The sequence below is a fragment of the Pongo abelii genome, chromosome 17 (genome assembly GCF_028885655.2).
Source record: "Pongo abelii isolate AG06213 chromosome 17, NHGRI_mPonAbe1-v2.0_pri, whole genome shotgun sequence".
Lineage (NCBI taxonomy): Eukaryota > Metazoa > Chordata > Mammalia > Primates > Hominidae > Pongo > Pongo abelii.
In genome coordinates, this window is record NC_072002.2 from 62,797,490 (window position 1) to 62,819,861 (window position 22,372).

Genomic DNA, 22,372 nt, shown 5'->3' on the forward strand with positions numbered 1-22,372 from the left:
AGCGAGACTCCATCTCGAAATAAATAAATAAATAAATAAATGAAAAAAAAAAATAAATAAAAATACTTGTAAGGGAGGCTTTCCAGTTACTAATGTGATAAAGGTCTGTGTATTTTACATAAAGTAGTATGTGTGCTTTGTGAGCTTATGTTTTCTTGCTAGGAATTCTGTTTCTGGACTTGGCGGGAGAGTGGTCCTGAGAGGAGACACTGGGGTCACTCGCCAGGCTCACACATCCCAGACCTATTGTCCGCTCGTTGCCCAGCCACACTTCTCTGCATCACCATCTCCACAGCACCCTCAGGGCTTCTGGGAAGCTGCCTCACTTCATAAATCAAGGTACAACGTTGTGTCTGGTCATGGAAATTTAATTTATCTTTAGGCAAAGCTTGGAACCAGGCACATGTATCTACTTAGGCCCCTCAAGTGTTCACTTCAAAGGCACTTTCCATCAGACTGCACTCTCACCCTCATTTGTCCTCTTTCCCACCTCTCCAGTAGGAAGTTGATTGTGGAGAGGATGGTCACCCTAGAGAAAGCCAGTATTTTGACATTCCTAGCCAGATTCTATTCAGCATATGGACATGAACTGGACACGTCTACAGACAGATAATCTATCCAACATGGAGAATAAAGTGAAAAATGAAGTGGAAACTGAAAGAAAGCCCACAAACTTGTTCTGTATCTGCAAGTAAGGCAAAATCCATGAAAAAGAAAGCTTTTTACCCAGAGCACCGCAGATGCAACTCCAAGCCTCAGTGATAATGATGCAGGTGTATGTGTGCGTGTCTGCATGCATGCATGTGTGCGTGTGAGAGAAAAGAATATTTAACAAGCTCCCCCATACAGGAAAGACAAGAGTGGAAACAGATCTGTGTGCTGTTTGGTAATATGGCTTGAATGACCTTTCCAGTGGGTTATTTTGGTCCTGGAGTGCAGTCATTCTCAACAATGTTTACATCAAGCAACCTTGGATCCTGCCCATCCTGCCTATTGAGCAACTTCAATTCTGGAAAGAGATGAGGACGGCCTTTGATTGGGAAATTAGCTTCTTTCAAATGCGAGCAGAAGCATGGAATCTTGCAGTGTGAGAGCGGAAAGAAATCTTGGAGATCATCTTGTCCACTCCCTCATTTTCCAGATCATAAAGTGCAGGCTTGGAGAGTTGAGGTAACTTTCTCAGGGTTGCACAAAGGATCAGTGGCAGGGGAAGGCTTGGAAACCAGCCTCCTAATTTCTGGTAACCCCATCAGTCTATCCTTAGCAATGATAAAAAGGGATTGAAAATAATAGATGATGAAGGAAATTTTCAAAATCCCCAAATCATAATAGGAGGCTTTGAAATATGAAACTCTAAACCAATGGTTAGATGCTGTTATTGGCATTAGAAGCCATAACGATGTCTCTTTCTCATATGAAAGGATGAGAGTAATGGGATGTGACCATTTTTCTCAGGTAAAGCACACCGTATACTCCAAACTGTATACTCTGTATACATCGAACAGTATACTCAAGCTGTGTCACTTTTGGGTTATCCTGCATTCATTCACACTTCTGTTTGTGAAGACACATCCATTAAGTGAGTGCTAGTGTGAGGCAGTAGCTAAGAGGGTCAGGAACATCCTTTTCCAGTCTCTTGGCAGCTAAAATTGGGGTACCTGTGTCTTGGCCTTGGCCATTAGGATGCCGCTATCTGAGACTTTGCATCTGGAGAGAGTAGTGCAGATGACACAATAGTCATGCTTCTAGTGCTGCTGGTGTTGGTGCTGGGGCAGCCCCCTAGCAAGGCTATTCTTGGGCCATCACCTTGACCCATTTTATTGATATTCTGCCTCTGTGTTTTTTTTTGAGATAGGGTCTTGCTCTGTTACCCAGGCTGGAGTGCAGTGGCATGATCTCGGCTCACTGCACCTTCCACCTCCTGGGCTCAAGCAGTCTTCCCACCTTTGCCTCCTAAGTAGCTGGGACTACAGGTGCATGCTAATTTTTAACTTTTTGGTAGAGATGTGGTCTCACTATATTGTCAGGCTGATCTTGAACTCTTGGGCTCCAGCGATCCTCCTGCTTCAGCCTCCCAAAGTGCTGGGATTACAGGCGTGAGCCACTGTGCCCAGCCTGTCCTGCCTCTTTCAGTCACTGCCTGCTTCCTAAGGCTGGCTGTCCAACTTCCCGTCAGTCTTTTGAGCTACAGTATCCTTTAAAGGAATCCCTTTTCTGCTTAAGAGTTTGTCTCTCCTCACTTGTATACAAGAGCCTCGGCCGATGCATTGGAAGAATGAACACCCTCTACAAGTCTCTGCATGTAGTGCTTTTGCTGGGCTCTCTTTGTTATGTATGTCTCACTATAAAGATTAGAGAAACGCTTGTCTTTGATGTCCAAATCAAATAAAGTTGGAGACTATAATTAAATTTCCCCAGGACCTACAGCCTTGCCCCAGGGAAAGGCATTTTAAAGGTCAGTGCGTCTCAGTTTCCAGCAGGTTACCCAGTGGAGCCTGCAGAAACTTGTCTATAGGGCACAAGTGTCTCTTCTGTCGTAGGTCCCCATTCAAGGAGGGACCAGTGTTGGGGCCCAGGACTAGTTATACAATTGATGAGACCCACCTTCAGGCAAGAGGATGTTTAGTGCAGCTCCCAGTGTCACAAGGAGGGGCTTGACCATCCTCCCCCATGTAATTGACATCAGGACCCAGGTTGGTTTATGGGGATTCCACAGCTGTTGTAGGAAATCAGCCTGAGGGGACAGTGTAGGGGTGGGGGTCCCATTGGGGAGGGAACAAACCAGTGTTTGGACACCTGCCCCTCAGATGGCCCTGCCCACCTGCAGGTGTGACCTTGTCCTTCTTCTGAATCCCTCCTCTCTGCTGGTCCCTAGAGCAGCCTGTGTGTACAAGGACGTGGTGCAGAGTGGAAGGAGACCTCACATCTGTCCCTGCTGCACCTGCCTGAGCCTGCTCCAGGCCTGAGCTGCACGAAGGAGTGTAGAGTGGGAATGTGGTGATAGGGGAGAGATGGAAGCTTTGATATTAGACTGGGCCAAGCTATTTAAGTAACTGAAAGTGAAGCTTTTCTTATACCTGCATGTGAGTGACCTGAAAAGGTATGGAATCCTCTAGAAGTGTAGACAGTTGGAGAAGGGAGATCCAGCAGAGTGGGGTGAAGGGAAGTGGTGGGAAGATGAGGACACTTCTTGCTGGCCCCCTACAGAGGTCAGCTCCTTTAATCACATGAAGTCAAAATGCAAATGCAGCCTCCAGCCCACCCCTCCTCCATCCAGATTTCCACACATCACATCTTTCCTAAATAGAACTTACGGAACCTCCGGGGCCTGGTTCCCAGTGTCAGTCCTTCACCAACACTTGCAGGGCCTGAGCAAGAATACCAGAGGTCCACATATCACATGGCTACATATTTAAACATACAAGCCAAGCTAACAAGCTGTTCATTAAACTGTGTTCTATCCTCCTACCTTGGCAAGCAGACCTTCAGAAAGACCGGGAAAGCCAGGTTCTAGTTCTAATCTTCAGGGTCTTCTGAATTCTGGGCCAGAAAGTCATCATGGGGATGGGGGGCAGTGCCAGTCTACAGCCCTTAGCCTGCAGCCACCATTTTCTCTCTCCACCCTTGGCTTTGTCCTGTACTTCCCCAGCAAACAGCCACCCTTGTCTGTGCCTCAGCTTAGAGTTGAAGACTCCAGTAGCAGTCTGCCCTCAGGAGCAGGATCTGGGGAAGAGGCTCCTGCAGGTGCACTGGAAGCAGGCTCCCTCCTCCCCTCCATCCTATCCTCCCTTCTACCCCAACTCCCCTCCTCCCCTCCCTCCTCTCCTCCCTTCTAACCTGACTCCCCTCCTCCCCACTCCTCCCTTCTAACCTGACTCCCCTCCTCCCCACTCCTCCCTTCTAACCTGACTCCCCTCCTCCCTTCTATCTCAACTCCCCTCCCCGCTTCCTCCTGTCCTCCCTTCTACCCCAACTCCCCTCCTCCCCTGCCTCCTCTCCTCCCTTCTGTCCCAACTCCTCTCCTCCCTTCACTCCTCTCCTCCCTTCTAACCTGACTCCCCTCCTCCCCTCCCTCCTCTCCTCCTTTCTAACCTGACTCCCCTCCCTTCTCTCCTCCCTTCTACCCCAACTCCCCTCCTCCCCTCCCTCCTCTCCTTTCTAACCTGACTCCCCTCCTCCCCTCCCTCCTCTCCTCCCTTCTGTCCCAACTCCTCCCTTCTAACCTGACTCCCCTCCTCCCCCCTCCTCTCCTCCCTTCTAACCTGACTCCCCTCCTCCCCTCCCTCCTCTCCTCCTTTCTAACCTGACTCCCCTCCCTTCTCTCCTCCCTTCTACCCCAACTCCCCTCCTCCCCTCCCTCCTCTCCTTTCTACCCTGACTCCCCTCCTCCCCTCCCTCCTCTCCTTTCTACCCTGACTCCCCTCCTCCCCTCCTTCCTCTCCTCCCTTCTACCCCAACTCCCCTCCTCCCCTCCTTCCTCTCCTCCCTTCTACCCCAACTCCCCTCCTCCCCTCCCTCCTCTCCTTTCTAACCCGACTCCCCTCCTCCCCTCCCTCCTCTCCTCCCTTCTACCGCTTCTCCTCCTCTCCCCTCCCTCCTCTCCTTTCTAACCTGACTCCCCTCCTCCCCCCTCCTCTCCTCCCTTCTAACCTGACTCCCCTCCTCCCCTCCCTCCTCTCCTCCCTTCTACCCCTTCTCCTCCTCCTCTCCCTCCTCCTCTGCCTCCTCTCCTCCCTTCTAACCTGACTCCCCTCCTCCCCTCCCTCCTCTCCTCCTTTCTAACCTGACTCCCCTCCCTCCTCTCCTCCCTTCTACCCCAACTCCCCTCCTCCCCTCCCTCCTCTCGTTTCTACCCCAACTCCCCTCCTCCCCTCCCTCCTCTCCTCCCTTCTAACCTGACTCCCCTCCCTCCTCTCCTCCCTTCTACCCCAACTCCCCTCCTCCCCTCCCTCCTCTCCTCCCTCCTCTCCTCCCTTCTAACCTGACTCCCCTCCTCCCCTCCCTCCTCTCCTCCCTTCTACCCCTTCTCCTCCTCCTCTCCCTCCTCCTCTGCCTCCTCTCCTCCCTTCTAACCTGACTCCCCTCCTCCCCTCCCTCCTCTCTTCCTTTCTAACCTGACTCCCCTCCCTCCTCTCCTCCCTTCTACCCCAACTCCCCTCCTCCCCTCCCTCCTCTCCTTTCTACCCTGACTCCCCTCCTCCCCTCCCTCCTCTCCTCCCTTCTAACCTGACTCCCCTCCCTCCTCTCCTCCCTTCTACCCCTTCTCCTCCTCCTCCCCCTCCTCCTCTGCCTCCTCTACTCCCTTCTAACCTGACTCCCTTCCTCCCCTCCCTCCTCTCCTCCCTTCTACCCCGACTCCCCTCCTCCCCTCCTCCCCTCCCTCCTCTCCTTTCTAACCTGACTCCCCTCCTCCCCTCCCTCCTCTCCTTTCTAACCTGACTCCCCTCCTCCCCTCCCTCCTCTCCTCCCTTCTACCCCTTCTCCTCCTCCTCCCCCTCCTCCTCTGCCTCCTCTACTCCCTTCTAACCTGACTCCCTTCCTCCCCTCCCTTCTCTTTCCTCCCCTCCCTCCCTTTCTTCTTTTTTCCATTTTAAGAACACAAGAAAAGCAAAGGAAAAGGGGAAGGAAAGATCAATTTAAATGTTATTGATGTTAAAAAGGAAAAGACACCCACACTTTCGGGCACCTACTGAGTGGCAGGAAGGGCCAGTGTTGCGCATGTCCCACCCAAACCCCACAGGGACTTTCCAGGTAAGTGTTGTCACCTCCTTTTTATGAGTGAAGAAGAGGCTAAGCCAGAACACTGAGTGACACTGGGACTTTTACCCTGACAGAAGCACTGGGTCAGTCTGCCAGCGCCCCCCAGGGTGGAAGGCTAAACCTGAACTGAGACTGGGAGTGTGGGAGCCTCCCAAATACTTTCCAGCTGACAGGAGCTCTCGGTCTGGAGGAGGATGTCAAGTAGTGAACCCTTGTGTTCCCTGGGGGTCCACAGCGGCATATTTTGCTATGTCCTTGCTACCCCGACAAAGGCCCTCCTGCTTGGGAGTCCCAGCAGTTTGGAAATGAACATGCACTTTTGCATTTCCGAGTGTGGCTCCTATGGGAAGGATGTTGAAATGGCAGAATAAAAAAATTTTAATTACAAGACACACCCGACTCTGCAGTGCTGATTGAATTCAGAAACCCCATTTTGGGGAGGGAGGTTCAGCACAGAGCTGACTACTCAGCAATAGCAGGGAGGTGTGGATTAAAGGCATCCTGGGCTCCAAATGTGACGAGAAAGCCTCTATGGCTGTACTTGCTGCTGAGGGAGAGAGGGGACCTAGACCACCCATGCTGATGAACCACGCTGACCAGCGCTTACAGTTAGGAAGGCAGTGTTCCCTTGATTTGGGGTGGGTGACACTGTGAAGGAGTATTTACCAATACCTGTAAAGGGCTGAGGTATCAGGAGGAAGACCGCTGGAATGTGCTTTGTCTAAATAGACTTCTGTTCCCAGTGGGAACATTGGGCCTCATTCTGGCCCTCCACTTCAAAGGGGGCAGGGCGGTACCATGGTCAGGGGGTTAGTGGCTCTGGATTCCAGTCCCGGCTCTGCGGTTAGTGGCTCTGGGTTCCAGTCCTGGCTCTGCGGTTAGTGGATCTGGGTTCCAGTCCCGGCTCTGGGGTTAGTGGCTCTGGGTTCCAGTCCCGGCTCTGCGGTTAGTGGCTCTGGGTTCCAGTCCCGGCTCTGGGGTTAGTGGCTCTGGGTTCCAGTCCCGGCTCTGGGGTTAGTGGCTCTGGGTTCCAGTCCCGGCTCTGGGGTTAGTGGCTCTGGGTTCCAGTCCCGGCTCTGGGGTTAGTGGCTCTGGGTTCCAGTCCCGGCTCTGGGGTTAGTGGATCTGGGTTCCAGTCCCGGCTCTGGGGTTAGTGGCTCTGGGTTCCAGTCCCGGCTCTGCGGTTAGTGGCTCTGGGTTCCAGTCCCGGCTCTGCTAGAGCTTGCCTGGTGGCCTTATCCTCACCATTTTGCCACTTGGAGCTTCAGGCCTCTCATCTGCAGAATACGGCATGGACATATCACGTTTTGAGGCCCCCCAGCATTAACAAAACTCTTCTTCTGTTGGAGAATTGACATAATGAATCTTTCCTTCTCAGGCCAGCGGAGCCAGGCGCTTGCTTTCCCAGGCAGCTGCGATCAGGCGGGGGCATGGGCCTTGGGCTCTTCCCAACCAGATGCGCCAGCATTAGACTTCACACTGGAGAGCAGTGTGAGGGAGTGCAGAATGTGGCACCCATTTTCCCAGGAGACACTGGTGGAGAGGGGGGCCACAAGACAGAGTCCCCATGCCCAGGGCCTGAGCTGCAATGATCTGACACAGTGTGGCTTGGGTGGTTCTGGGCTTCCTCGTTTCCAGGCCACGTGCTACCCCTAGTCTACTTGGTGACTTTGTGCAAATTAGACAATTAGGCACCCCTTCAAGATGCTTTACTGCCCTCTGCTGGAAAATTGTTTAGTACACAAATGTACCAATCTGTCTAGGGCGTGAATGGCAGCCTCTAAATGTAATGGTGTTGTGCAGTATGCAACCTGGACAACTGATCTTGGTGGCTCTGCCAGCCTGACTTTCTTCTGGCTTTTGTGAAAATTCTGACAGAGACTTAATTTCCTGTAGTAAATGCCTTTTCTACTTAAGCCAGCTGAAGTGACTTCCGGTGTTTGACGAAGAACTCCGACTGATACGAATAGGGATGCTGATACATGCCTCCTGGGGCTGAAACCAGATGACTCATGGAAGCAAGGGTCTCCAAGAAGGCATAAGGCACCTATGTTACTCAGAGGGTTTGTACTTCATTTATTAATTGTGAGAGGAACATGGGAAAATGATCTAATTCACTCTATCTTCCTTCCTTATTCTGGAAACCTATTTGTTTATCCTTTTGTTTTTGTTGTCAGGGTCAGAGTTCATGGTTAAAGAGGGGAGTGCAAGGATGAAAATGTGAGTGTGCATTATACATATTCCAGCAGGGTGACCTGTGGGGAAAATGGCTTTGCCAGGTCTTGCTCATGCACTGTCGTGTCTCCTATTGTTACAAGGAGAGATGACATCAGCCTATGCACCATTTGTCCGGTGACGTGTGTGTGTGTGTGTGTGTCTGGCTGCAGATAATGTGGTCAGGTTCCAGGTTTTCCAGGGCAAATTTGAGATGTTTTGTTTTTATATGTCAGGCCCTTTCTGGACCCACATGTTTTGGTTTAGGCCACGTGGGCACTGCCACTCAAGGTCATAGCAGCCCCTGCCCAGGGTGTGCCAAGGAGGGAAAAGGAGCAGGATCTCCCCAGGGAATCCTCCTTCCATCAATTTATGGAAATGCCTGTCTGACTCAGTCCTCAGCCTTCAAACCTGAAAGCAGCGAAAGGTCCTGCATTCCCCATCCCTTTCTGAGCCAGGAAGTGGGATGAGGGAGGGATGAGTGGGAGCTGTGAGGCCAGTAACTGTTCCAGGGTGCAATTTCAAGGCTCCTCTGCCCAGAGAAACCAGGCTTGTCTGCTGCTGGCAGTCTGACAGTGCTTTGCCAAGGGGCCTTTCTTTCCACCTTGAATGAGGAGCAGGGCGGCAAAGGCCAGGAGAGGGAGCCATTGAATCACGTTCACATTTGGTGACTCCTTTCAGGGCAGGTTGGGACAGAGGGGAGGGCAGAGAGAAAGGGTGTCTATACCCGGAGGGGCAGTTGTGTTAGGAAGAGGGACTTAGGAGCAGAGAAAAGGAGGACACAGAGGAGTTAGGGAGGGAAATTCACTGGATACAAACCTCCTCATTCTGGAATTTGTCCCAGGATGTCCCAGGTCCCTGGAGGTCCCTTGGCATGAGTGTTGCCTGGCACTTCCCTTCCGTAGGGCCCCCCACCCCCGCCGGCTCATGCTTCCAGCAGGGGGACTGACCCTGCTGCCCTTATGAAGTCCCAACTTCACCTGCTCTCAGAGGGGAAAGGACACGTACAGGGCACCCGGCTGTGCCCTGTTCTGGAAGCGCCCCTTACGTGCTGGTTGCCTGTTCTGCAGTGAGCTCAGAGGTCCCTCAGGGAGGAAAAGCTGTCCAGGCCCCAGGAAAGGAGGAGTGGGATCTGTAAAGGGCTCTGTCCTTCAGGAAGGGGCAGACTCGGTCAGATAAAGGCCTGAGACGAGGGTCTTATTTCCCATTGGGTCATTACTGTTCTCTTGTCACATGTTTGGGGGCTCTAAATAAGAACCACGGCTTTTCTATGGAGTCCCCTTCTCTGGCTGCAACTTGCTGCAGGTGACTGGTTTAGGGAGAATGGGGTCAGCAGCCCTGGGCCACCAAGCTGAGTTTTGTGAACCCGCCCAGTGCTTCTTTTCCACTTGTCACCCACTCCTTCTGGCATGGTTCTTCTTCCGTGGTCATATGGCGGATATGTATTCACCTTTTCACAAATTAGATGGAAGGAACCCTAGAAACTCTCCTCTCCAGTATTCTTTTTTTTTGATACAGGGTATATCGCTCTGTCACCCCAACTAGAGTACAGTGGTGTGACCACAGCTCACTGTATCCTCAAACTCCTGGCCTCAAGCAATCCAATCCTTCCTCCTCAACCTCCCAAAGTGCTGGGATTACAGGCCTGAGCCACTGCGCCCAGTCTCCAACATTCTTGAGAAGCAGTATTGAACTCTTGTGCTGACTGAGAGCTCATTCCTTCACGAGGGACCTCGTTCCTCTTTAGGACAATTCCAGATGTTAGGAAGTTCTCTTCCTTTTTTTGGGCACCCAGTTGCCTCCTGCAATCTCTCTCCTATTGGCTTGGGTTGGCCAAATTTTTGGTGAATGCTTCTTCTCCCCAACACACCTGTAGAAGTCCCAAGGCCTGTTTGAGTGTGTCTCTTAAGCCTTCTTCTCCAGGTAAGCTGCACATGTTTCTTTGGCCTGTCCTCGGAGGCCTTATCCTCCTTCCTTCACTCCCTTTTCCCTCCACTGAAGGCTTCTTTGTGTCAGGACCTCACCTCCCTTAGCACCTTGGGGTCCCAGGGGGCAGGTCACACATGGCCGGGCTCCATGGAATTCCCACCTGGCCAGGGCTAGGCGATTTTACTCACAGGAGATCAGGAGCACCCAGGGGTCAAGGCCCACTGGGCCCAGTTCCCTTCTCCTTCTCCATCTTCACCTATGTCACTCAGTGGACACTGACCCCCAGAATGAGGACCACACGATCCTAGAATGGCCGAGCTGAGCATAATCTTGATGAGCAGCTGGCCTTGCATTTCTTGCACTGGGCTATGCTTACCCCTGAGCCCTCAGCCATGGGCTGGGGCCTCTCAAAGCTGTAGGGTGGCCAAGGAACGGTTTGACTTCACTGGAAGATTCTGGGGAAAAGGCAATTCACTTAACTGGCAAGTCGATCAAAACGATGTGTTTATATTAAGACAAATGTTATGTAATAGAATGCAGACGTATGAGTTTCAAAGCCAAAATAGGAGACTTCAGAGTTTTACACTACAGATAGGTTACTTTGGGCTATTTCTTTAGTGTTCCGCTCCTAATTTGCCAACCAGCTGGACCCCTCTGCTGAGGGGTGTTTAGATGGAGAACTTTGAGAAGCTCTGATTACTCCATTTCCCTTATTACTAGAGGTTAGGGAAGTGAGGACCAGAGTGGAAGGGTGATTAGACTGAAGACACACAACTTGGAGGAGTCTAAATTGGAAACCCGGATCTGTTCTTTTCTCTGTACCAAGAAACACTGCATAGACGTTGCCTACTACAGTAAGAAAGGAATCAAAAACAGAAAAGAGGCTCCGGGTTGACCCTTGGTTATCCAGAAATGCAATTCGAAGAACAGTGTTACCAAGAGTCTGGGCTGTGGGTCATAAGTAGCGCTGACTCCATTCAATGACAGAAGTATATTCCTTCACCTTAGGTTCTTTTAGGATCTAATGTTCTTTGGGAAAGAGGCACAGGTGAAGAAAGGAGGAGGCCAATGCCAGCACCGGGAAGTGAGAGGAAGGAGACCCAGACAGCAGCAGGGCCAGCCGGAGCCTACTCCGGACGCCAGGCTGGGGAACTGGTAGGACTTCCCTTGCTCATACACCCTGGGGTGTAGCTGCACACGTTTGTGAACACACGCACACACACACACACCTCACACTCAGGCCCACAGATGCCGCAAAGCTTAAGATCCAACCATGCCTTACAAATCTGGAATGTAAGAGACTACTGAGAATTGAGTTCTGCCCTCCCTACCATGCAACACCCCCGGATAACTGAAACGGCAATTGGAAGGGGGAATTAATCTCACCAGGCCATTAAGCAAGCATAGCTCACTTTTACTCAAAACACTGTCCTTTAAAGTATTAAATAAGGGTCAAAGGTTTTTTTTGTTTTTTTTTCCTTTGTAAAGGTGTCTTTGACATTATTTTAAGTTTATGACACCCAACAGTCAAAAACCTTAAGACTGGCTTGTTGCTGTCCTGTGAACTTTCAGAAGTCATATCTCACAGAAGTGCGACTCTCAATATAATTTAATCAAGTCAATTAATACTGTTTAATAAATAGGCCAGAAAATTTTTCTCGGCGGGATGTGGCGTGCGACCGAAGTTATGGAAGATTGTCCCTTGAATCACTAAGGCAAACTTTGTTGAGTGTCATTTTACATAGAGCAATCACATAAAAAAAGAGTTATAAATAGAAAAAATCCCAAAGTTCTCCCACAGACAGGGAAATTGAAACATCAAAAACAAAAAAAAATTGAAGCAAAACAAAAACACAACCACCCCTCCCCCCACAACCCATTTGCTTCAAGTTCTTGATCATACAGTACTCAACATCTTTGGATATTTTACAATGTACAATTCCAAACTGCAGCCAAGAAAAAACAGAAAGAACTAACCAGTCATCTGAAAAATTGAGTTTATAAGAAGTCATCACCTTTACAAAATAAAAACAAAAGCCCCAACACCACTGGATTCCAATTTATTCATTCATGTTTCCTTTTTTTTTTTTTTTTCCTCCTCTCTTTTAAAGTCTGGTTCAGCCCCAATCGCTTGGCTGATGGGGGGGACATGGGCACGCTGGCTGGTGGACATGGGCATGCTTCAGAGAAAAGTGTCTGAAACGAAGACAGGAATCTGAGAGGCGGCTGCCCAGGCAGATGACGTCTGAGAACAGAGGGTGTGTGTAGCAATCCTGCTGGCTGGAGTGGCATCCGGTGGTGCGAAGAATCAGGGGGTCTCTTCTGGAGAGCTGTGAGAGGGACAGAGTCTGTGCTCTTCTCTGGCCTTTTTGTTTGTTGTGTTTTTGCTCAGGAAAAAGCCAAGGCAACAGGAAGAGCTGAAGTCTCTTTGTGCCCACAGCACAGGGATTGGGGACTCCAGCCCTGGGCCCTCCCTGGGGATGAACCCTCCTCCTCTCTGGGCTGCTCAGAAACCAAAGCAAACTTGGCAAGAAAGGGGAGGGAAGGAGAGAGAAGGTCAGGAAGGCACGGGGCCAGCAGAGCCTTCCTTTTCAGGACCTGCTGCAAACTCAAGAACCAGGAGAACATGTGACAGCTCTAACTCACAGAGCCCTTCAAACCTCAGAGGCCTCCACCTCCCCGCACTGAGCCCTTTTGTCAAAAGAGGGGAGCCAAATACTCCCACTTCATCCCCAGAGGGAGGAGGAAGGGGTTGAGGGGTTTCTCACACAGCAGAGGGGACCATCACTAGCAATGCCAAGGCCCTGAGGAACTCACAACTCAAAAAACAGATAAACCCTAGAAAACCAGGTATTTTGTCTGTTTTCAGTAATCAGGGTGAGGGGAGACAGTTGTCAGGTGTTAAGAGGTGGCCCCCATCTCTTCGATGTTGGCCCTGAGAGCCCCAAGACACTGCACAGCCTTGGAGGGGGCACTGGAGATGGGGGTAAACACTAAATAGTGCCCCCAGGGGTCCAGACATGAATATCGGTCTGCAGGGAAGGTAGGGTAGCATTCGGAGTTCACAGAGCTGCCTGTGGGCTTTGGTGAAGCTCAGAAGCTCCCCTGATGACCTGACCTCTGTCTAGTCTGGCCATATTTCTCACCTATGCTAATATGCTAATATAGAGCTGGATGTGATAAAACTAAGTCCAGAAAGATAAACTGATCCCCCATGGACTTGGGGAGTACAAAGCTCCTACCATCTCTGGGATTCTCTGGGGGGATACGTGTGTACGTGTTTAGAGGTGGAGGGAGGAAACCTCAGTTACCAGCCCCTTCCATAGCCAGGTGACACTGAGCTACAGAGGGCTGACCTGTCAAGGTCACAGGACAGGTCAGGGAAAAAATGGCCCTGACCTTCCAGAGCCTGGTTCCCGACTGGTTCCAGGAGGCCTCCCTGCCAATAGAGCATTTCTTTCTATGTGGCAGGTGGGTAGTTCTCAAAAAGACCCCGGGGCCACTGGAGACTGGAAAATGAGCCCTCAGAGGAGTGTTGGCAGAGACTCTGCCACAGGGGGTGGGGCTTAACCAAGGTGCATGCCCAGCCCCTACCTCCTCCTGCTCCGTCTGGCTGGGCACCAGGCCAACCACCCCCTGACCCCTCGTAACTCACCCAGCTCCTAAGTGCCCCTGGGCACCCAGTTCTTTGTGGCATGGGCCAGTGCAAGTTTCTATGTGAAAGCCAGAGAGACAGCCAGGGAGGGAGGCCCGGGCTCCTGGCCTTTTGGGAAAAGATGCCCGTCTCAGACCAGCAAAAGGAGGCAGCTGCTTTAGGAGCCCGGGAAAATGCCATCACTGATAGTATTATTATTATTATTATTTCCCATTTTCCCTTTGTGTTTTTAAAATGAAAAGTTCAGATCCATGGGGTAGGGTAGAGCGGGCCTGGAGGGAGAAGGACTGGAGGGCTGGTGGGCTGGAGCCGACAGGGACCAGCCTAGTTGTTGGCTTCGGACATGGAGGCCACATGGTTGAGGCCAGCGAGCCCAGGGAGGCCGGCCAGGCCGGCGGCCCACGGGTCGGGCAGCGGGAAGTAGGGCCTCGCCGCCGCCACGTTCTCAGCCAGCGCGAAGGCCAGGAGGCCCCCCGCGTTCCTCTCAGCCTCCAGCTGCGCGCGCCCGAACAGCTTCATCTGCGTCTCCTCGAACTGCCGCTCCAGCTCCTGCAGGCTCAGGGCGCCCTTCGGCGCTGCCAGGAAGTGCTTGGCGGGGCTGGGGCCCGGGAGGCACACGGCTGCGCCACCCAGGTGGCCGCCCACCTCGCCCAGCGCGGGGGGCATCACGAAGGCCGCCTTGTCGGGGGCCGGGCCGCCGGGCCCGAAGAGCAGGCTGGCGGCCCTCCACGCAGCAGGCTTGCGGCCGCGTCGGGGCCGCGCCATGCGGCAGCTCTGGCGTTTGATGTGGCGGTGCAGGTGGTCAGAGCGCGTGAAGCTCTTGTAGCAGAACTCGCACTGGTAGGGCCGCACGCCCGTGTGGATGCGCATGTGGTTCTTGAGGTCGTAGTTGTGCACGAACTTGGCGTTGCAGTGGATGCACAGGTAGGGCCGCTCCCCTGTGTGCTTCCGCATGTGGATTTTCAGCTTGTCCTGCCTGCAATGCAGAGACTGGGAGTCAGTCCCGCAGGGAACACCAGGAGCCATTCCTAACCTTCTGCTCCCCCTTCCTCCAGAACCAGCGGAGGCTCCCTACTGCCATGGAGTCAAATCCCAGAAATAGGTCTCATGCTAGATCTACCCTCAACTGCTGCCCCACCTTAGACAGGTATGGTTACTCACCTGGATTAAAGGGATGCGGAAAAAGCAGTGTCCTGAAAGCCCCACTCCCCCAAACTCCTTTTATACCCGAGCTGAGTCATGAAACTCCCACTGTATTAGGGGTTTATCTCACATACTGGGAAGATACTTCGCCAGAAGTCAGCATTCTGACCTTAGTCCTCGGATAGTGCAGCAACTTCTGCTGATACTGGACTGCACTTTAATCTCACACCCACTGTCTCCAGGCAACCTTATGCTTTCCCTCCAGTTCATCTATATGCTTTGGCCCAAAGTCCCTGGTCTCATCCCAGCCCCCCGGGCTGTTGAGATCTGTCTGTGTTTGGCACTAATCTGGGAGGCTATAGAAGCTTGGGTACACCTTGTTCAAACCTCCTGCATGGTGGTTTCTTATCCTAAGCCTTGGGCTCTCCTCTTTGTCTGTAGACAATTTCAGGGTTTACAAAAGAGCCAGGTGCGAAAAGAATGCAGCCTAATCTAGGGCAAAACTTTGCGGGGTTTAAGTGGTATTATTCACAGGTAACGTATGGTGTAGGGTGGGGGCGCCCGCGCCTGTTGGGGGTCTGGGAGCCTCTGCGCCAGCTGCAGACCCACCACCACCTTGCTGGTGACTTCAGGCAAGTTACTTAACCTCACTGCCCAGAGCTGAACCTGGTGCCAGACATCAATTCTTATTGTCCAGGGCTGATGGAAAGAACCTGGGTCTGTGTGAACTAGATTCCACACACCTCCTGGTGGTCTTGACAGGAAAACTGACATTAGGGTATTGTTTTCATAAACACTGAGCATTGGGTAAACCAGCTTAAGCTGGCTGAGGTATAGGCAGCTGGGCTGCAAGAATTCCTCTTGGGATAATTCGCAGCCTTCCCCAGTGGGGTCATAGGGGCCAGGAAGCTCTGTGTCTAGTCTCCTACTTCCTCCCTGCAGGTGTGGCTTGGGTGGAGCATCTGCCTGTAATTTCAGGCTCTGCTTTGAGGTTAGAGCAGATGTGGAGTCCTGGTGTCCTCCCTAAGATGGCCAGATTTAAACCCTGTTTAACATAATCCCAGGACAGCAGGTGCAGGTCCTAGGCTCCTGGTGTCTCCTGGCCACTAGAGGTCTCACCAGCTCTCATTTTCAAAATGGTTCTCCAGGGGCAGAGCAGGAGAGAAAAGGACATTCCCATGAATACTGGCAGGCACTGTGGGAGGAGGATCAGAGAGGACAGATCCAGTCCTTCCACCTGTGCTCACAGGAAGGCTGGAGAGCCCCTGGGAGTGGGGAGAAGGGAAGTGGAGTCACCCTCTTCCCCTCCACATCCCACTGCTCCTGCCTCTTCTCAAACCCACCAGCCACCCCTAGGCTACATAGTACTCTGCTGTGATATCCCACCCCCTACCAGCATGCTGTGGTCTCTGTAACCCAGATTTCACCTAGATGATTGGACTTTTGAGGAGGAAGGGACCTCAGAGACCATTTAGGCCAGTGGGTCTCAAACTTAAGGATGCATTCGAACCATAATCAGGACTCAATAAAACCGTGCTGGGCCCTACTCCCAGATATTCTGATCAGTAGGTCTGGGATAGGGGAGAGGGACAAAGGATTTGCATTTCTAACTGGTTGCCACATGCTGGTGGTGGTGGTGGTCCGTGGACCCCACACTGAGAACCACCGGTCCAGGCAAAGCCTCCACTATGTAGGTGGGCAAACAGGCCCAGCTGGGGAACTTGTCAAGCTCACCCAGAGGGTCATGGCAGGTCCGGAAGTCAAGGCCTTTTTTCTCACCACAACACTGTGACTGTGAAAATGGAAGTGTCGGGTGCCTGTACCCCTGGAGTGATGCAACTTCCCAGTCCTGTGGGATATGTCTTGGGCCTCCACAAATTCACCCAGGCTCTGATGGAAACACTGATGCTAGGTGGTCGGTTGGGCTCCTTCACCAGGCCTGGCAGAGGGCTCAGCTCAGAATCAGCTAAGCAGGGCTTTAAATGCATCATCTCATTACTCTTCACCACAACCTATGAGGTAGGTTTTTTTATTTTTATTTTTATTTTTTTTGAGACAGAGTGTCACTCTGTCACCCAGGCTAGAGTGCAGTGGCATGATCTCGGCTCACTGCAACCTCCGCTTCCCAGGTTCAAGTGATTCTCCTGCTTCAGCCTCTCGAGTAGCTGGGATTACAGGCATGCACCATCACGCCCAGCTAATTTTTGTATTTTTTTAAGTAGAAACGGGGCTTCACCATGTTGGTCAGGCTGGTCTCGAACTCCTGACCTTGTGATCTGCCCAACTCGGCCTCCCAAAGTGCTGGGATTACAGGCATGAGCCACTGTGCCTGGACGAGGTAGGTTTTTTTTTTTTTTTTTTTTTTTTTTTGAGATGGAGTCTCGCTCTGTCACCCAGGCTGGAGTGCAGTGGCGCGATCTTGGCTCACGGCAAGCTCCGCATCCCGGGTTCACGCCTTTCTCCTGCCTCAGCCTCCCAAGTAGCTGGGACTACAGGTGCCCGCCACCATGCCTGGCTAATTGTTTTTTGTATTTTTAATAGAAACAGGGTTTCACCGTGTTAGCCAGGATGGTCTCGATCTCCTGACCTCGTGATCTGCCTGCCTCAGCCTCCCAAAGTGCTGGGATTACAGGTGTGAGCCACCGCGCCTGGCCAGGTAGGTTTTTTTTAAGTCACTATTACACATAATTAGTAGTACCGACCCTTAGGGTCACTCTCAAACAATGGAAAATATAAGTGGTAAATCTTCAAATGTCTCCCAAACTTCTCATTAGTGTATCTAAAAGAAGTCCCATTTTTGTGGCAATTGGTCCAAGGATGTAAGAAGTGCTGAGAAGGTGCCTATGATATCCTTTTATTGAACATCTGCTATGCGCAGGTAAATACATGACTTCATTGACCCTGGGAATTCATTATTCAGAGGCATATGGTATAGAGGTAGGGCCCCTCCAGGAGTCTGGGAGTCCCTGTTGCAGCTTCAGACCCATGACCAACTTGCTGGGTGGCTTTAGGCAAGTTATTTAACCTCTCTGTGCAGAGCTAAACCTAGGACCAGACATCACTTCCCATTGTCCAGGGCAGATGGAGAGAATCTGGGTTTGTGTGTGCTAGATTCAACACACTTGGTGTAACTCCCTCACTTGGACACAGGCAGAAAGGAGGCTCAAAGAAGTTAAGAGCTTCCCAAAGGTATACAGCTGGTGAGGGGCAAAGGAACCTGGGGGGCTACGTGGCTGTGGTTTGTTTGTAAGCTATTCTGGGGATGAGAAAGGATGGATTTTCACACCAGGGACTCCCAACCTGAGGCCTACGAGGACTGCTGCAGAAAGGGCAGACCAGAACAATCAAGAGAGGGCACCAGTAGCCAGTTTTCTGCCTCTGAGGCCAGAAGACTGGGGTATGCCAATGGGAGGAACTCAGCCCTGGGCAGGAGCTTTCCCTAATGGAGACATTTGTGGGAATGGGAGCAAGGGGTGGGAAGAGTAGGCAAAGCTCATAAGCCAGTTCTGGAAAAAACTTCAGAGGATCATCTAATTTACCAGGCATACTTTACCACATTCTGATTCATGGTCTGAGTCAGTGGGCCCAGTAAGCTACACTGTTAGCAGTACACTTCTCAGGACCTTGAAAACACTGATCTAATTACTTCCAAGATAAGGAAAGAAGGGACCAAAGAGGGAATGGTGTTCTAGGGCCACACAGCCTCCTTCTTTACACTGACCTTTCCTGTGGATACTGTGACGTGCATTGGAGCTGGAGGTGGTGCCGGACACGCTCCAAGAACTGGATCAGTTCCCTTGCCTGGTCTGGGCCTTAGTTTCCTGATCTCTAAAATGTGGGTTGGGCTGCATCCTTGGGGCCTCTAGTGCTCCATGAGTGTATGCATCTGGGTAATGGGCTTCTGCCAAATCTCCTTCTGGAGTCTGTTTGGCTGGCTGGCTTCCTTGCTCCTTCACATATTCAATCTGCCTGTGGAAGCAGCGTGAGTTTAGCTTGAATATGTTCTAGCTGGAATCTCAGGAGCTGAGCTGTTAGTTACTTCTCTGTAGGAATGGAGGTCTGGCAGTTCCACTTAAAATTTCCCAAGGCCCCCTTGTCCAATGGCCTGTGTGCTCACTTACCCCTTAGCATGGCTTTCTGGGCTCTTTACAAGCTCACTGCCATCTCCTCTGCCAGCTTCCTGCCTGCCCCCCATGGTACGCTGCCCCACACTCTGGGCAACTCTGCGTCTCTGAACACCTGCAGGTATTGAACTGGACTGCTGGTCCCCCAGTGCACAGCCCACCACATTACAGGGTGGATGCCCGGTAAACCCTGGCTCCTTCCCCGTGTATGCATGTCTTGTGCTTGGACACCGATACTCCATCCTTAGGGCCCTCCCAGAAGGCCAAGCCCAGAGCCAGGGTGCCCCTTCCTCCCAGACCTCCTCCTCCCAGCCCTCCTCCTTCCAGCCCTCCTCCTCCCAGCACTCCTCCCTGCACGTGGTATGGAGGGTTCTGGTACCTGCTTTGATGAGAAGCTGTGGGATGCTCTTTCGTACTCTGTACAACACACAACACTGAACGTAGATAGAGAGGAGGCTCACTGAGCATCCTCTCAGTGACTAGGTGACCGCTAGGTGACTGACTAGCGGGGCCAATTTCAGAACTCTCTGACTACAAATCCGACATGCTCCTCTCTGGCCCTGGTCCCCTTGTCTGCCATCTCGTTCTATCTCTCTGCATCAGGGACAGCCAAGGACATATGCACCCAAGCCTCGGTCTACATGCCCCCTTCCAGCCTGGAGAGCTCATCATCGGGAAAGTTGTGTGAGTCCTCATGAGCTCATTCCCAGAATCAAAGAAAAGGGCTGCAGGGCCTTGGCCTGAGGTCTGTGGCCTCCAGAAAGTCTCCCAATCAGGATAATGCTTTCCCAGCAGCCTCTACCCGGACTTCTTGTAACCCGATGGTTTGAGACACACTCTTCCTGCTACCACTGCTAATGCCATTACATTATCTTAATAGGGTTCCCAGAGCTGCCAGGAGTGGGAGGACTACAAAGAAAATAGAGGGAAGACAAAAGCCAGGCTGCTGGCTTGTCTGGAGAGCAGGCAGCTGTGGGGGCACAGAGGTGGTCAGCATTTGGCTGGCACTGGAGGAGGCAGGTGGAGACTAAAAGGCACAGCCTTCGGGGTTCAGCGGAACTGGAAAGCATGCCTTGTCAGAGAGTGACTGCGGTGCAGAGGTCGTCCATCCCCACCCAGGACAGTGTGCTCCATGGGACCTCTGCTGTCTCTGGGCCAGTCTAGTCTCATTTTGCAGTTTCTTGCCTTCACTACTGTCCCCATCAGGCATGGCTGGGGCATCTCTGAGAGCCAGGCTGTGACAGGATGCAGGGGCTCCAGGAGAGAGACCAGCTAGCCATGCTCTCTAGGAGCTCCTAACAGAAGGGCTGGGGGAGGCAGGGGGCAAGTCTCTATGGGGTGCAATCAAGGACCCATGTGGTGGGAATTAAGAGGTGGAAGATGCAGAGGCTTTCACAGGGCCCAGGGCCAGGCCCAGTTGGCAGTGATGGCTGCAGATGGGGCAAAAAGGTGTGCGGGGGGCCACCTGGGATGTCTGTGGGCAGGGAAAATACCCACCAAGCACAGCAGTGTCCCTATGCATGAAGACAAATGCTTTGTCTTCCTGAGATCACATGCTCCCTGTTCTTCTAGGCCCGTCCTAGGTGTCACCTCTGGCCGAACCCTGCCATCCTAACCTTTGGCTCCTGGCTTCCAGACTTTCTGGGAAGAGAAGGGAAAGGACTCCTGATGAAGAGGATCTGAGGTAATCTTGGTCCAGACTGCCTCTGCCCTAGGACCTGGAGCTGTTTCTGTGTCCCAAGTCAGACCTGAAAGGGACAGGAGCTGCCTCCCTGGCCGGCACAGGCACGAGCCTTTCCCAGGAGGAAAACGGTGTCTTTGAACTAAACCAAGGGAGTGCACAGGCAGAGGGAGCCCAAGTGGCTATGGGGTGACCAGAGCTAGGAAGGGACAGCATGGGGCCGAAGAAACAGTTTGGTTGATACCTTTGAGGCTCTGCCAAGGGAGATTTCATATTTGGAACAGATCGGTGGTGGGACACCTGGTGGGACTGGCTGAAATGTAGAGCTGCCTCAGAGGTGAGGTTCCTGACACCAAAGAACAGACAATACCACTGTGGGGCGGCTTCTGTCCCTCCTCTCTAGACCCACAGAATGACAGCAGCAGGCAGGGCCTTAGGGGTGGAGGGGCTCTGCTGGAAGGATTCCCCCTTGTCCTCCCCCTTGGTTGTGGCTGCTGAGGTCATTAGTATGTCCCCGTGGGGTGTGGACATTCTGGGAGCTGGCATCTGGTAGGCTGTGACTCAGAGCCTGGGCTGAAGGGCTACCATGCAGGGGAAGGGCAGGCCTTTCCAGCACCCCATGGGTAGGGCAGGGAGGGTGTCACAGGACCCTGAGCTCTTCCCAACATCAAGGAGGGAGGAAATGGGGCTTTGCCAGGGCAGAAGCTCAGCTGTGATGAAGGAAAGACTCGGGTTCCAGAAGGGGAAATCATGTCTGAGAGGAGGACCTGAGGGCAGCATGTCTGGGTCCTTGCTGCGGGGACAAGAGGGACACGACAGGGCCCAGTCTCAGGAAGTGGCATGGCCTCGGAAGGGAGTCTGGGAATTCTATGTCAGTGGGGCAACCATCGCCACTCTAAGTGGCTGCTGAAGAGCTTCCAGGTGGAAGGGGCAGGTGTTAGGAATCGTGTCGGGGAATTCAGCCAAAAATAAGGTCCCCGTGGAAAAGCTGCAGGGAGCCTTGGCCGCAGGGAGAATTACAGGAAAACCTCAACCTGGACAGACCATGCTTGGGGCTCTTCAAGCACGGAAAAGAATCCTTGCTGGGCAGTTCCAGAGACGGGGTGAGAAGCAAAGCCCCAGTGATTCTGAAGAATGTGAGGGGGAGGAGAGTGGGGAGTGTCCCACAAGGACAGCCACAGCCCACAGTGAGCAATAAAGCCTCTGAAGTGAGGCAGGCTGGAGCCATCTCCTCCACCCCGCCTTCCCCCAGCTCGGGGTTTCTCTCCTCCTGGGAAGAGAGGGACCCAAGAGCTTGTCTGATCTTTTTCGGGAGGGTCAGAGCCCCGTGGGAACAAGTGGTGGGGGTGCTGAGGGGGCTGGAATGCAGCGGCTTCAGCTGGAGACAGGCCTGGGGCCAGATGGCCGACATTCTGGAGCAGGAGTAACCCAAGCCCAGATGGCTGGATGACCAGAACTGCCCCACTGCCTATCTGGCTGGGAGTGGGGACCGCAGACAGAGAGGCCACCCCAAGTGACCATCAGGAGTGTGCTGGGAGGGAGGAACCTGGAATGTCACCCTCCTATACAACATAGCACTGCTGCCCAAACCAGGACGCCCACTCCCAGAGAATGTCCCAGGGTCCAGAGGGCGAGAAGTCTGTCTGCAGTGACTACGCAAGGTTAAAACCTTCCCTTAAAACGGGGTGCACAGACTGTCCAGACCTGGCGTGGACCTCACAGAAGGCTGTGGGTGGGGAAGGCCCAGAGGAAAGGGAGTGGGGAAGAAGGGAGATGATGGGGGCTCAGGGTGCCAGTAGGGCCACCGTGCAATATCCTGAGACACAGATCCTTTTGGAATTGGAGTCACCAGCCTCGGTCTCCCCA

General features: G+C 52.6%; 1 protein-coding gene across 7 annotated transcripts in view; it reads right to left on the bottom strand.

The window, feature by feature from the left end:
- Positions 1–11,970: 11,970 nt before the first annotated feature.
- ZBTB7C (zinc finger and BTB domain containing 7C) overlaps positions 11,971–22,372 on the bottom strand; it is a 381,843-nt gene continuing 371,441 nt past the window's right edge. For all 7 annotated transcript variants that reach the window (XM_024235901.3, XM_054537879.2, XM_054537878.2 and 4 more), the window contains one exon: positions 11,971–14,534. In XM_024235901.3, the coding sequence (XP_024091669.3) occupies positions 13,883–14,534 (652 nt within the window). In that variant the 3' untranslated portion in view covers positions 11,971–13,882. The remainder of the gene's footprint in view (positions 14,535–22,372) is intronic.